We start from the raw sequence: 16,196 nt of genomic DNA, 5'->3' as shown, positions 1-16,196 counted from the left end.
TTTTTATGTCTGTTGTTAGCCGCCCTGAGCCCGGTCTTGGCTGGGAAGTGCGGGGTATAAATAATTAATAATAATAATAATAATAATAATAATAATAATAATAATAATAATAATTCTAAAAACATCACTGTCCTTGAACAAGGTTGGGCAACCTTCGGTCCAGGGACTAAATATGACCCTCCAGACCTCTCTGCCTGACCCTGGGGACTTTCCCCAGGCCACACAGCCTTCTGAGTCACGCCTCTTACCACCCCTGATTCACACCCTCACTGAATATTTGGGCCTGTCTAGGATCACAGAATCATCTAGTCCAGGGGTCAGCAAGGCTTACCTTGCCTGGGCCAGTTTAATGCTGTGGAGCCCTCTCTGTGGGCCTGATTGTGGGTGGGTGTAAGCGCGCGTCTGTGATTTCCGACGTCTGTGTCTGCGCAGACGCAATTTTCGGCTTCTGCACAGACTCAATTTTTGGTGTCACCGAAGTGAGTCCCCACGCAGCGCAGCGCCGGTTTAGCACAGCGCGCAGGGACTCGCCGAGAAGGTGGCTCGGTTCGGGGGTGGCTTGTGGGCCGGTAAAACGACCCCCGTGGGCCGCTTGTGGCCCATGGGCCTTAGGTTGCCGACCCCTGATCTAGTCCGACCCCCTGCAATGCAGGAATCAAACCTCTGGTCTCCCATCCGATTTGAGACCCTGCTTGACCCTGTTTATTTTTGCAAACTCGCTGTGCCCTTGAATTCTGACAATGTTTCAGATGCCCATGCAGGCCGAGGAATATGCCAGCCTTAAAAAGCTGTCAAAGTCTCTTCCTCTCCAGGGTTTGCCCCAAACAAGTGGAGACCGTGCCTGCAGGAAGCCAACCTCTCCTCCTTCCTTTTCATGCCTCTTTTGGTTCTGCAAGACCGGGGGGAGTGGACCTTGTCGCAGCAGGAAGGGGAGACACCAGGACACCAGCAGGACTCGTCTCTGCCTCTTGGCCTCCCTCCTCTCCTGCTTCTGCCTCTGATTTTGGACTTCTCTCTGCCACCGATTCTCCCATCTCACCGTTGATTGAATCTTTTGAGGAGTTGGTGTTTATAAGTGGTCCATGTTTCACAAGAGTACAGTAAGGTTGGTAGGACAATAGCTTCAAGAAAAAAGCTGGCAGCAGGTGTTGGGCTGTGAGCCAGTAAAAAGGTGAATTGGAGAGGGTGTTTGTTTTCCCCACATACTGCTATATGGCTGAAAAAGTGGCACCTACTGACATTTCCCTGGGAGGCTGCTTTTATTGATTTTATTGTTCTAAAAAGAGAAGGAGGCATAGAATCATAGATTTGGAAGGGGCCTCGAGGGTCATCTTGTCCAAACCCCTGCAATGCAGGAATCTTTTGCCCAACCCAGACCCACAGCCCTGAGATTAAGAGTCTCATGCTTTACTGATTGTGCTATCCCAGGTCTATTCATTTGGGGGGGGGGGGTTAATGCTGTGAACAGACCTGTGATCATTGGTTGAAGGGCAGGGTATAAATGGAATTTATCCATTTAATTTAATTAGCAGCAGCAACAACAACAACAACAAATTATTGCATGGCGTTCTTGCTCACCTGTAAATGATGCCTCCTTCGTGGAGGAACATGAGGGCCGAAATTATTTCTGCGGCATAAAACCGGGCTCGGGCTTCGTCGAAGCGACGGGATTTCTGGATGTGAAACATCAGGTCCCCTCCATTCACAAATTCCATGACGAAGAAGAGGCGGTCCTAACAGAAGACATGGAGACACCATGCTCAATGGGAGCCCGTTTGGTAACTCTGGCAATGCACTGAGGCACCACGTCACACGCAGCTTGAAATTTCACATGCTGCTTTGATTAAATTCATTTTAAATAATCATTAAGTGCTGGAAGTGTTGAATGCTTGAGGAGCATCGGCAAAGCCCCTATGGGCTGCTCTCAGACACTCCCCCAGTCCAGATTTAGGTTTGACGAGGCCCTAAGCTACTGAAGGTAATGGGGCCCTTTATATGTCCAGCTGTCCTTTGTCAACAACAAATTGTCACCTTTTTTGGTACTGAATATATGACATATGGTAATTTATGGACCTAATAGGTATCTAAAACCAGTGATATTTTAGGGAGCAGGCTAGCAGGTGGGGCCCATTACTTACCTCATTGGAGCCTACACAACACAAAACACTGTTGCTGTATGTAGGTTTTAATTTATTTGTTTTTTATCTTATATTTTAGAAATGAACATCCAGTGGTTTTTCCCATTAAATTTTTTAGGGGGCCCCAAGAGAATAGGGCCCTAAGCTATAGCTTGTTTAGCTTATACGTAAATCCAGCACTGCCTCAGTCTATAAAGAGCTACTCTTGTTTATTATCTTGCAGAGGAAAACGAAAGCCAGCCAGGCAAGGATCTTTTATCTCATGGCAGGTGCCTGAGCGCACCAGAAGGGAATTCAAAAGCGATGAGCGTTCCCACACCCTGAGAGTGATGTCCTCTGCTAGTTCAAACACAAAGAGCCAAAGTTAGGCTTCAAGACCAGCCACCTAAAAATTCACCGCAGATACTTGAAATCACCACGTGGCTAAGTTTTATCTCAGGTATGTGCACACAGCAGCGGTCCGATTACAGTCCTTCGTACCCACAATGGCTTCTTAAGAAGGTCACGACTACACTGCAACTTGTGCAATAGTTGTGCATGAAGAAGGGTGCAACATTTTTAGGAAGGTGGGAGCAGCTGTGGAAGCACTTTCACCCCATTCAATCCAACCACACCTTTCTTTTCCAAAGTGGAGCTTCTGCACATTTGCACAAAGCAGTGGCTGTGCACAGCACAGATTGGCTAGCTCCTGTGATGTAACCAAGGCTGTGTATACAACCATACACTTAAACCAAACTGTAGTTTACCCTTCCCAAAGCTACCATTTCCAGCATCCTTAACAAACTACAGTTCCCAAGAGTCTTGTACTTTAAATGCATGGTGTGTGCACAGCCCAAGAAACCTTATCCCCACCCCAGTCTCTGGAACAATTTTACATTTATGAAAGTTTTCCATTAAAAAACCAATGAGGGAGAAAGTCACAAATGAACGAAGGTTCACACGACACTCTAGGGTTCCCTCCAGGCTGCCAGTATTTTGCAGGAGGGACAGGAAGAACAGAGGAACATGATCCATCTTCCTTAGTATTGTCTACACTGACTGGCAGTGACTCTCCAGGCTTCAGGCAGGGACTCAGCTACATTAGTAAAGAAATGGCAGTTTGAATGAGCTATAAACATGCAACACCAGATGGTGCCAGAGGGCAGAAAATTTTAAAACTCGATTTTTCATAGAGATTTTTTTCTTTTGTTAAAATGATCTAATTTCTGACTTATTTCCACCCCCTCCCCCGTGTTTAGATCCACCCCAGGAGTCTCTCCCAGGCTGGCTGAAGGGAGGCTGGGAGAAATGTGTTGGCTTCAGGGCTGCACTACTATGGGGGGAAAGCCCCTCTTGATATGACCATGCTGTAAGATCTGGGCTGGATCTACACAGATACAAAAAAACGCTCTGAAAAAAAAACTTCATATATATGCGCAATTTGTCATTGAGCTCTACAGTGCCATCTGCTGTCACATTTTTATAACGCACTTATAACGTTATAATTGAGGCTGTGCAGCTGAGTGTTGGGAAACTGCCAGGGAGATATTGTCCATCATGGCCCCAAGCCGGCTGCCGGACGTCCATCGATCTCCCGTAGCCAGGCAGATCCAGCAGTTAGCGACACGAAGCCTCAGAAATAGATTGCCACATTCCAGGCTTGTGCACACTGTTCTTTATCAGCAGAAAACACAGCCAGAAAGCTTGCACCGCAGAAGAGCATAATTTACAGACTTTATTTAGCGTTGAACAGAACAAAGGAAAAACATGACCGTTCTGAGTCAGTGACTCCGACCGACTGAAATCGAAAGGAAACAGCAAACATAAACATCCTGTAACAGGAAATACGCAGACTCTGTGACTCACAAGCCTGCTCTCTCTTAAGGTGGAACGGAAATATCCTAACATCCTCCCCCTTTCCGTGTAACCTGTAGTACCTGTGGTTCACCCAATTGCAACCTCTGTGTGTAAACCTTAAGTTGTTCTTTGTTAACAACCTTAGACAACAGATCAGCAGGAATTTCATTTCCTGCCATGTAGGACACCTGAATCAGTCCTTTCTGAATACACTCTCTTGCACGATGTAGCTTAATCTGCAAGTATTTGGTTCTCTGCTTGCAACTCTCTGAGTTCAGCAAAGCCAAACATGATCTATTGTCTTGATACACTTGTATAGGACATTTCACAGAAACCCCGATGTCCTTAAACAGTTGCATCAACCATTCACAATCCATGAGTGAAAATGACAGAGCATTGAGTTCTGCTTCACAGGAACTTAGGCTCACTGTTGTTTGCTTCTTGCACAACCAGTCAAACAGGCAGTGGTTGTACATGTAGCATACTCCAGAAGTGCTTGTACCATCTGTGGTGTCACTTCCAAAACTTGCATCTGCAAAGATTTCAAGACCTCCAGTCTTCTGACTGGTGAACCTCAGCCTGTAGTGCATAGTCCCTTTCAAATAGCGGGCTATGCGCTTCAGAGCTTTCCAATCCTGAACCGTAGGATTGTTGGCATGTCTGCTAAGCAGATTACAGCTTACAGCTATGTCAGGTCTTGAACATCTGGCAATGAAATTCAGCTTGCCTAGAATGCATCTGTACAGCGTTGTGTCAGAAAACGCTTCAGCAGTACTATCTACCTGGTAACCTGTCACCATCGGTGTGTCTGCTGGGTTTGCATCAACCAAATTCAACCTGGTTAATACATCAGCAATTTTCTGTGTTTGGTGTACCAGAAAATTACCTGCTTGGTCCTTCTCCACCTGCAGAGAAAGATAGTTGGATACCTCACCAAGATCCTTCATGTCAAAGTGCTCCTTCAGCTGAGCTAGGGTGCTTTGATAGAAAGCCTGATTCTTCCAAAACATCAGAAGATCATCAACAAAACATAAACAATACAGTTTGTTTTGCCCCTCCTCCTTGACAAACACACATGGATCAGCTTTGCCCTGGTGAAAACCTAGAGAAAGCAACGTTTCAGTGAGTTTTGTGTTCCAACACCTAGCACTCTGCTTGAGACCATATAAGGATTTCCGCAGTTTACAGACCATTCCCTTCTGTATCTGCATCCCGTCAGGTGGAAGCATAAACAGCTCCTCGTTCAAAATCCCGTACAAAAAAGCTGTATTAATGTCATGATGGGAAACATGCAGTTTCTCCTCCGCAGCGATCTTGAGCATCAGCCGAATGCTCTCATATTTGACTGTGGGTGAGTAGGTCTCGTGGTAATCCTGTCCTGGTACCTGTGAGAAACCTCTGGCAACCAATCTGGCTTTGTGTCTGACAACCTTGCCATTCTGGTCTGTCTTGGCCTTGAAGACCCATTTGCTGCCAACCAGTCTCATACCTGGGACTACCGGTACCAGCTCCCAAGTTTGGTTCCTGTTCAAGGAATCAACTTCAGCCTTCATGGCATTAAGCCAAGGCTCAGCATCTTTAGAGGTTAACTCCTGAACCTCTTTGAAGCTTGAAGGTTCCCACACCTTCTCTGAGCTACTAAGAACAGCAGTTGCAGTCTTAGCAAACTCATCAGCAAATCTCTTTGGAGGTCTGCCTTTGGTCGCCCTTTCAGACCTGCGTACTAGACGCAAGTCTTCTGGACTCATCTCCTCTTTCTTAGGAGAAAAATGACCAATGGTGAACAGTGGTTCTTCCAGTTCATTGTCAGACGCATCAGATGGTCTGACTGAGGCCTTTGCACTCTTGTAGTCTGCTGTGTCATCACTCTCACTGACATCAGCAGCAGCGCCGCCCACTGAACTGGAATCCGAACTCTGATCATCATCATCATCATCATCATCCTCATCCTCATCCTCAGTTTCCTCAGCTTTCTCAGCATGAGATACACATTTCATGTGATACTTACAAGGTTTGATGTTCAAACCTTCAACCAATCCAGGCATCTTGGCCAGCGCCTGCCAAGACATGTGACAAAATCTTCGATGTGCATCGTGAATGCATCCTGCATGAAGAACCTTGTTAGTTTGTGCAACACAACAAGAATCAGCATTAGACACAACAGCATTGTCATCATAAGTTATACAGAATAAACCATCTATAAACTTTGCATGCAAAATGTCCTCTTTGCCTTTTCTGATGACACAGACGCTCCTCTTGAAGGATATCTCAAAGCCACGCCCAGTCAGCTGTGGGACGCTAAGCAAATTGTCCGCAGCTCCAGGAACATACAGCACATTACTGATGGTTGTATGCAAACTTGCAAGTTTCACAGTCCCTTCTCCTGCAATTTGCAACGTCCTTCCATCAGCCAGGTGGATCTCTCCTTCTTGAGGCGAGAAGGAGATAAACAGGTGCTTATCCTTTGAAAGATGGCGGCTCGCACCAGAGTCCACAATAAACCTGGCTTTAGCCTTTGGAGCAGTCTTTGCAGCAAGCAAAACCTTGTTTTCCACCGGTGTGGGCTTTTGCAGCTTGCCCCCCTGCTCCTGGCCATGAGACTTGCCTTTAGCCTTTGGTGAAGCAGTGCCAGCTAACAAAGCCTTGTTTTCCACTGGCGTGGGCTCTTCACCCCCCTTCTGCTTCGGGCCATCTGCAGGCATCTGTCTTTGTTTACCTCTGGCCTTCCGGCCTCTGCAAAGACGATGACCTTGGTTCCCATGAGAAACAGAGCTCTCAGCTGCCGTCTCCTTGGCTCCCCCTGGAGGCTGGAATGCTGCCTGGGATGACGTGACGGTCAGCTCCCCCTGCAGCTTGCAACCGGTGCCCTCAGCATCCCTGCATTCACTCGCATTCTGGGAAACAGCTTGGACCTCCGATGCAGTCAAACTCTGGGCTGGGATGACTGACTTGTGAGCTTTCATCAAAGCATACCACATTCCACGTGCAGTGGTGTTGCCAGCCAGCGTCTTAATTTCCTCAAGAGATACGGATAAGACTATTACGTCTATCGCCTTCGAATCATCGGCTTTCCATCTCTCTGTCAGAGGAACTGGGGGGGCCTCAGATACAGTGTGCCACACCCTAAACTGACGCAGCAAACTCTCACACCATTTTGCCCAGGTTTCATAATTCTGCCCATGTAACTTAGGGCATTCAGCATTTCCAGAAGCTTGGAAAAACTCCATTTCCAGCCTATTGCTTTAGCCGTGAGTCCTTTTTAACTTCAGAGACTCCTTATCTTGGCAGCCATTAATCACGAACTCTCTGGCTCGGCTCCCAGGCCAATTAAGCCTTCCGGAGTTCAAAGGCTCCGTCCGAGGTAAAACAGAAAAGCCTCCCTTTCTTTCGCTTTTCCCACGTACCTCTCAAACGCAGTCTGTTGCAGCTTTACTCTCCTGTAGGTGCTGTGAATCTGGGCCCATAACCTTGTTGTTGGGAAACTGCCAGGGAGATATTGTCCATCATGGCCCCAAGCCGGCTGCCGGACGTCCATCGATCTCCCGTAGCCAGGCAGATCCAGCAGTTAGCGACACGAAGCCTCAGAAATAGATTGCCACATTCCAGGCTTGTGCACACTGTTCTTTATCAGCAGAAAACACAGCCAGAAAGCTTGCACCGCAGAAGAGCATAATTTACAGACTTTATTTAGCATTGAACAGAACAAAGGAAAAACATGACCGTTCTGAGTCAGTGACTCCGACCGACTGAAATCGAAAGGAAACAGCAAACATAAACATCCTGTAACAGGAATTACGCAGACTCTGTGACTCACAAGCCTGCTCTCTCTTAAGGTGGAACGGAAATATCCTAACACTGAGTCCCTGGACTCTCTCCATGCAGACTGAAGGTGTAAATAGGTGAATAAACCACATTTCTTAAAGGAACGACAGCCTCTGCCACGTCTCAGTACTCTAGAGGAACACAGACCCTGGGTGAATGCCTGGAACCCCTTGGGATAGATAGATATCTTTATTGTCATTGTCCCATACAGAACAATGAAATTGTTCTTGCTACCAATCTTGCTACCACTCGGCAGAGAGTGAGGGGTCGGCGCCCAACTTTTGTAACAGTATTATCCGGGGCGGAAGCTGGCAGTACTAAGAAGTGGCAGAGAAAAGCTGGCGTCGACAGGAAGCTGTGTGGCATCAAAAGGCCATGCAATTGGGCCAGGGGACCAGATGAGAGAGAGAGAGAGAGAGAGAGAGAGAGAGAGAGAGAGAGAGAGAGAGAGAGACCGACCCCATTGCACAATGCTCTAGGCTGGAATCAAGCCGAACGAAAAAGCTGCAGAGAAAAAAAGTTACTGTAAATGAGAGAAAGGCTTGCAATAAAAAACGAGAAACATTTAGGAGGCTCCTAGGTACTCAGAAATTAACCAGCAGCATATCTCTTTTTTCTTGTATCCAAAAATGCAAGAAGGGCTTTTACACTTGTCAGAAGCTTGGCTCTGCCCTTGCCAGTCTTGGAAGGGTCCTTTTAAAAAGTCCCATATGACCAGAGAATTTGCACCTGTCCATTGGGGGATATAGGAAACCCCGAACACATATTTTTTAGATGTCCCTTTTATAATGAGCCACATAAAGAAACCATTGACCCCTTGCTGGTGAGGCTTGCTGACCTCCCGGTAAAGCAAAAATTTGATCTTCTCCTGTTAGGCAAAGACCACAAGCTGACCCGGATTGTCCCCAGATTCTGCGCACAGATCTGTAGGCACAGACCATTCCCCGATTCAATCTAGTTTGTTAAGAAAATTCCCAAACTCGGATCCACGGGCGACTCTGAGTCATTTCTCTAAGGTAGTCTATCTTAAAGTTTTTATGTGTTTATATGCCTTATCACATTTTTAAACTTAAAATCCATTGTTGTATATTGTTTTAAATGTTTGTTTTGCTATTGGGATTGTAGTTCCATTTGTGTTTCACAAGCTGTTCTCTGACCATAATAAATTTCATGTTCATGTACTCAGAAATTGATCTAGCTGAATTCTCAAAGGTGAGGCTGGTAGCTCAGTGGACGCTGTCATGCACAAATTCTTGGGTTCAGTCCCAAGGGCCCCCTGCAAAAAAATTAAAGGGCTTTTCATTGGCCACCGCTGGCGAGGATGCTACCCACATCACTTTCACCTGCCCCTTTGGCAGGAGGAAGGAGGAGCTCCGAGCCACAATTGTGACTCTGACATCCCGCGGGAGGCTGGCGCAGCAACCCCTCTGCCCAATCCAACCCACCCCAGCCTGGTGCAAAGGGACTTTGAGTCACTCTGCAAGAAGCACATAATCTTTTTAAAAGATAAAATGGAAAAAGAAATCATTGTTCCAAGCAGAGACCTGTGTAAGTGTGTGTGTGTGTGTGTGTGTGTGTGTGTGTGTGTGTGTGAGAGAGAGAGAGAGAGAGAGAGAGAGAGAGAGAGAGAGGGAGGGAGGGAGGGACTGGGAATGGTTCCATAATGAATCATAATGAATATTATTATTGTATCAACAACGACGGTCAGGAGGCTGTTTCTGTGACCCTATCTTTCCTGGCAATTCATTTTGGGTTATTTTTCTAGTCTGCTGCTGGTGACGTGGCAGCTGGTTCTATGTCAAGCAGGAAAGCATTTGTGTGACTCAAATGAGGGAGAGGAGAGGAAATAATAATAATAATAATAATAATAATAATAATAATAATAATAATAATAATTTATTTGTACCCCGCCCATCTGTCTTTCCCCAGCCACTCTGGGCGGCTCACAATAGAATATTAAAAACATGATAAGACACCAAACATTAAAAGCTTCCCTAAACGGGGGGGGGGGGGGGGGAAGGAAACATTAAAAGCTTCCCGAAACAGGAAAGGAAAAAGAGGCAATGGGGATGTTTTCAGACCTGGCATCAAGAGTTGGTACAACTGGACATGTAATGAGGGCCTATACTTTAGGAGGGGGCCACTGATAAGAAGAGACATCACCTTGCCAAGAGACATCACCTTGCCAACAAAGGTCCGTATAGTTAAAGCTATGGTTTTCCCAGTAGTGATGTATGTAAGTGAGAGCTGGACCATAAAGAAGGCTGATCGCCGAAGAATTGATGCTTTTGAATTATGGTGCTGGAGGAGACTCTTGAGAGTCCCATGGACTGCAAGAAGGTCAAACCTATCCATTCTGAAGGTAATCAGCCCTGAGTGCTCACTGGAAGGAGAGATCCTGAAGCTGAGGCTCCAATACTTTGGCCACCTCTTGAGAAGAGAAGACTCCCTGGAGGAGACACTGATGCTGGGAAAGATGGAGGGCACAAGGAGAAGGGGGCGACAGAGGACGAGATGGTTGGACAGTGTTCTCGAAGCTACCAGCATGAGTTTGACCAAACTGCGGGAGGCAGTGGAAGACAGGAATGCCTCTGGTCCATGGGGTCACGAAGAGTCGGACACGACTAAAAGACTAAACAACAACAATACTTTAGGAGGGGGTCACTGATAAGATCCCCTAGTACTTGCTGCAGGGAGGAGGTGGACTCATTTGGGTGGGGGCCCAGATGGGTTGTCTTGCCCAAAGACCGCCCTGGAATCAACACTGGAAGTTTTGAAAACAGCCTTGCTCACCGTGAGCAACAACCGCGGCTGTGTACACCCCACACATTTAAATCACATGGCTCCCCCCAAAGAATCCTGGGAACTGTAGTTTGTTAAGGGCGCTGGGGGTCGTGGCTGTGTGAGTGGCAAACTGCATCTCCCAGGACTCTTTGGGGCCCAAGACATTTTGGCACCTGAGGCGAACCACAAAATGGCGGCTTACCCCACCCCACCTCCCGCTACCCCGGCCAGGGAAAAAGGGGCGAGCGAGGAGCTAAATCGGGAACAGTGGCAGCAACAGTGAGTGATGCATTCCTTGGATCTGCTGCCCATGTGCATCCTGCCGCCTGAGGCAGTCGCCTCACCTTGCCTCATGGGTGGGCCGGCCCTGGGGTGGCGGAAATTGTGTGCTTTACAGGTATGGCATGGAGGCAGCCGGTTTCCTTGGCAGGCATTGTGGGGAACGTATGAAAAGAGGAAGATCAGCCTCTCAAAAGCTGAGTCGCTCCCAGGGAAAACTAGTAATCCCGTTTTATTGAAATGCTTGTGAGGAAGGTTAATGCCGAGGGACTCACAAGCCTGTCCTTTGGCAAGAATGCGGACTGTGGTTGTGAGGTCCCAATGAGGCAGCTGCTGCCTCGTTTCCTCAGCTAACCTTTCCTGGGAATTTTTTTTTTTTTGAGGGTCACGTGACTGGCTGCATTTTTCACTTGCGACGCCTGCCACCTAGTGCTCCCTCTCAGGAAAACACAGGCCGTTCCTTGCAAAGTCAGAAACTGTATTGCAATCAAGACAAGTAGATTCATCTCCAGAGCTGTCAGCTTTTTGCAGAAAGAATAATAGAACTGTAGAGTTGCGAGTCTTTGGTTGTGACTCGAACTCACAACCTTGAGATTAAGAGTCTCATTGAAATATACTTGGAGTCGAGAGTGGATTTCATGCTCTTTATTCAGCTCACAGTGATGAGGAGGAATGGAAGTTCCCCCAGAATGCCTGCTTTATATACATTATTTACACAATGGGCCCCACGTGATTGGCTAATTCCCGGATTCTCCTGTAGGCCAATCAGGTTGCGGATTCACTTCCACCTGGAGCTGAATTGGGTGGCTCCTGCGAACCAATCAGACTGCTGCATTCTGGATCCTATTGTTCTAGGACCAATCAGACTGCTGCATTTTGGTTCCTATTCAACTCAGTACATAACACTCATGTTCCACCAACTGAGCTATCCCAGCAGGATCCTCTCTATACTTATTTGAGAATAACTCCAACAAACCCAGAAAACTCTATGGTCCACAGGCCTGTTTTGTAAGGAAGATTTAGAGCTCATTTAGGAAGCGAAGATCTCTGTGTTCCTAATGCTGATTTTGCTGCGGAGGTTGAGAAGAATACTTACAGGTGTCTGAAAGCAGCAGTAGAGCTGGGTTAGGAATGGATGATTCCTGGCCAGAGTCAAAATCCGCTTTTCCGTCAGGGTGCATTCCACATCGTCGTCTTGCAGAATCACATCCTTCTTCAGCACTTTTATGGCATAAAGGAATCCCGTCTGTTTTGTTTTAGCCAGCATCACCTAACCAGGAAGAAAGAAATGTTTTTAGTTTGCGGGGAAAGGAGATACGAGTTTATAAAACTATGGATGTTGGGGGGGAACTGGGTAGAGGGGCTTTTTATGCTAGAATTTGAGCTCATTTGGTGCTGGGCAGAAGCTTCTGATTTCTTCTGCTTTTCTCCCACCTTAAAAAAATAAATAAATCTATGGGCGCAAATAGAAATAGGTTAATTAAATAAGTAGTGATGCAAAGAGGAATGGTTTTAAATTGTTTTTTATATATTGAGGTTCGTACACTGCCTAGATATCTTTATTCAAAGTTAACGGGTTGCAAATGTCCTTAAATAAGTAAGTACGCAAAGGCGGAACCAAATGGCCGGGAAATTGGGTGCAACCCAGTTTTCCTTCCCCTCTACACGCAAATCCTGTGGAAATGAAATGGAAGTTGCACAGAAGAAACTGAGGAGCAAGTTCTGCCCATACTCCAGGTGTCGACGAGGAACTCTTACCTTTCCAAAACTGCCCTTTCCCAGAACTCTAATGAACAGCAAATCCTCAATTTTCAGCTTGCTCGCTGAGACTTCAGCCACTTCGTTGCCGTCCTTTCCACTCTCTTTTTTCTGCCGCCTCAGCGTTGACCTGGAGACCAGTTTCTGGGACGGGGAGAGAGAAGGCTGCAAGTCACCGCTTATTTTATTTGATTTGCAAGGAAGCGCCATAGCTGATGTAGTCACACCCACATGACGTTTGCATTTTTTTCTCCGTAACAATGAGGGACAGAAACTTGCCTCGTCTGATCGAGTAAGCTAATAGCAACTGTGGGGACTGTTTTGAGGCTTTGCGGTTGAGGCGGGCTGAGTACCCACCCTCAACTTTTGTGGAAACACTTGTCCCTCACAAAGATACTGTATTTGGTGACATTTGGGGGAGGCACAATCTTAGAATTTTCATGGGCGAAATTAATACGAAAGGTGGCCAAAATTTTCCCTCTTTCTTTGTTTTTTAACTCCTCCAAAAGAAAACCTTGCTGCCACTTCAGGCAAAGGGGGCACCCATATCTCTCCCCCCGCCACAAAAAAATACTTCTAAAAACAAGGCTCTGCGGTGGGATTATCAAGCCTGCTATTATATATTTTAGTGTGGCATTGTTTTAAAGTGTTGTTGTGTTGTATGATTTTTTAAAAATATATATATATTTATTTGGTTTTTCAGATTAAAATTTTACAGTCACATATCCATCATACAACATAAAAAGAAGATTCCAAGGAATCTCTTGGACTTCACTCTTCCCCTTTGTGGGTCCTATTATTAATTATTTCCTCCTGCATCTATCTTTTATGATGATCCAAATATTTTATATCTCCATTGTGTCCAAAATTCGCCATTAAACTATATGTGTTATTCCAATCCTACTAACGATTTTAGCTGTTTACAATGGTCTTTAAGATAAGTTATAAATTTCCCCCATTCCTTATTAACATTTTGGTGCTCCTGATTTCTGATTCTTCCGGACATTTTAGCCATTTCGGCATAGTCCATCAACTTGATCTGCCCTTCTTCTCTGCTAGGGACTTTATCCTCTTTCCATCTCTGGGCCAATAACACCCACACAGCATACATAAATAGTCTTTTCTGCTCCCTTGGGATATATTGTGTTGTATGGAAGTGAGAGCTGGACCATAAAGAAGGCTGATCGCCGAAGAATGGATGCTTTTGAATTATGGTGCTGGAGGAGACTCTTGAGAGTCCCACAGACTTCAAGAAGATCCAACCTATCCATTCTGAAGGAAATCAGCCCTGAGTGCTCACTGGAAGGACAGATCCTGAAGCTGAGGCTCCAGTACTTTGGCCACCTCATGAGAAGAGAAGACTCCCTGGAAAAGACCCTGATGTTGGGAAAGATGGAGGGCACAAGGAGAAGGGGACGACAGAGGACGAGATGGCTGGATAGCGTTCTTGAAGCTACGAACATGAGTTTGACTAAACTGTGGGAGGCAGTGGAAGACAGGAGTGCCTGGTGTGCTCTGGTCCAGGGGGTCACGAAGAGTCGGACACGACTAAACGACTAAACAACAACATGATTCTAATTGTGTTTCACTAGCTGTTTTGAATCATAGAATCATAGAGTTGGAATAGACCACAAGGGCCATCGAGTCCAACCCCCTGCCAAGCAGGAAACACCATCAGAGCACTCCTGACATATGGATTTTGTCCAACACCGCCTAGGTGTTGCCATCAGCCTCTGCCATCCTGGTGCCTTGAAGGAGTTTTGGACGCTGGCTCCCATCATCTTGACATGCTGGCTTAGGCTATTGGGAACTGTATCCCAAGGACACCTTTGGAGCCACAGGTCCCCCACTCCTTGTGCTAGAGGGTGGGGCAGCTCTTTAGAAAAAGTAACCCAACGAGTGACTGTTCATCTGGCCTGTGCGCTCCTCTGTGCTGCGGGATTCGATTCGAGCTCCTGACGTGGAGAAGAGGGGAGGGCCAGAGAGAAGGGATAAACAAAGCCTTACCCCATTTGGAGATATGTTTCCTGGTTGCAAGCCCATACACGCCAGCGTCTTGGCCAGCTCTGCAGCGTTCACGCCACAGTTCGGTGCTACGTTGGCTTCGCAACGAATATGTACATTCATTTTGCATACTGAAAGAGGGACAAAGAAAGAAATGGGACGAAGAGTGAGCGGGGGCAGAATCAATGCACTGAGCAATGCACAAGGTAATATTTCCATAAACCTGAATTAGAATGGCAGAAGGGCAGTGGCATCTGCCTGGCTGTTTATTTATGTTATGTTATTTCTTAAAGGTAAAGGGACCCCTGACCATTAGGTCCAGTCGTGACCGACTCTGGGGTTGCGGTGCTCATCTCACTTTATTGGCTGAGGGAGCCGGCGTACAGCTTCCGGGTCATGTGGCCAGCATGACTAAGCCGCTTCTGGTGAACCAGAGCAGCACACGGAAACGCCGTTTACTTTTCCGCCGGAGCGGTACCTATTTATCTACTTGCACTTTGATGTGCTTTCGAACTGCTAGGTTGGTAGAAGCTGGGACCGAGCAATGGGAGCTCACCCCGTCGCGGGGATTCAAACCGCCGACCTTCTGATCGGCAAGTCCTAGGCTCTGTGGTTTAACCCACAGCACCACCCGCATCCCTATGTTATTTCTTAAATTCGTATTCGTCTGAAGATCTTGGGGCAGTTCACAGCATAAAAATACAAGATGAAAACATAAAATACACAATAAAAACAAGAACAGGAGCAAAACAAACCAATACCATCCCCCCAAAAAGCACATTTGGAAGGCTATAGGATGTTAATTAGCCAAAGGCTTGGCTGAAGACTTCTCATTGTCAGCCAGTTATGACAACCTAAAGCTGTAGTTAGAAGCTGTAGAGGCAACAAGGCTTAGTGAGCGGGGAGAGTCTCTCCATGGAGGCGCAAGTCAATTCTGTGTCCAGGGCAGCTGTCTACCAACTCCACCTGGTACGCAGGCTGAGACCCTACCTGCCCGCGGACTGTCTCGCCAGAGTGGTGCATGCGCTGGTTATCTCCCACTTGGACCACTGCAATGCGCTCTATGTGGGGCTACCTTTGAAGGTGACCCAAAACTACAATTAATCCAGAATGTGGCAGCTAGACTGGTGACTGGGAGCGGCCGCTGAGACCACTGGTCTTGAAAGACCTACACTGACTCCCAGTATGTTCCCGAGCACAATTTAAAGTGTTGGTGCTGACCTTTAAAGCCCTAAACAGCCTCAGTTCTGTATACCTGAAGGAGTGTCTCCACCCCCATCGTTTCGCCTGGACACTGAGGTTCAGCTCCGAGGGCCTTCTGGCAGTTCCCTCGCTGGGAGAAGCCAAGTTACAGGGAACCAGGCAGAGGGCCTTCTCGGTAGTGGCACCCGCCCTGAGGAACGCCCTCCCACCAAATGTCAAAGAGAACAACAACTACCAGACTTTTAGAAGACATCTGAAGGCAGCCCTGTTCAGGGAAGCTTTTAATGTTTAATAGACTATTGTATATTAATATTCTGTTGGAAGCCGCCCAGTGTGGCTTGGGAAACCCAGCCAGATGGGCGGTGTATAAAT

General features: G+C 46.9%; 1 protein-coding gene across 1 annotated transcript in view; it reads right to left on the bottom strand.

The window, feature by feature from the left end:
* The window catches only part of PRKCH (protein kinase C eta), a 115,060-nt gene that overhangs the window by 46,151 nt on the left and 52,713 nt on the right, over positions 1 to 16,196 (bottom strand). Inside the window, exons 7-10 of the mRNA XM_028740062.2 lie at positions 14,625 to 14,752; positions 12,618 to 12,761; positions 11,956 to 12,129; positions 1,579 to 1,733 (exon numbers count right to left, since the gene is read on the bottom strand). Coding sequence (XP_028595895.1) covers positions 1,579 to 1,733; positions 11,956 to 12,129; positions 12,618 to 12,761; positions 14,625 to 14,752 — 601 coding nt within the window. The remainder of the gene's footprint in view (positions 1 to 1,578; positions 1,734 to 11,955; positions 12,130 to 12,617; positions 12,762 to 14,624; positions 14,753 to 16,196) is intronic.

This window comes from Podarcis muralis, chromosome 1 (genome assembly GCF_964188315.1).
Source record: "Podarcis muralis chromosome 1, rPodMur119.hap1.1, whole genome shotgun sequence".
NCBI classification, from domain to species: Eukaryota; Metazoa; Chordata; class Lepidosauria; order Squamata; family Lacertidae; genus Podarcis; species Podarcis muralis.
This window is presented reverse-complemented; position numbering and strand designations above follow the sequence as displayed.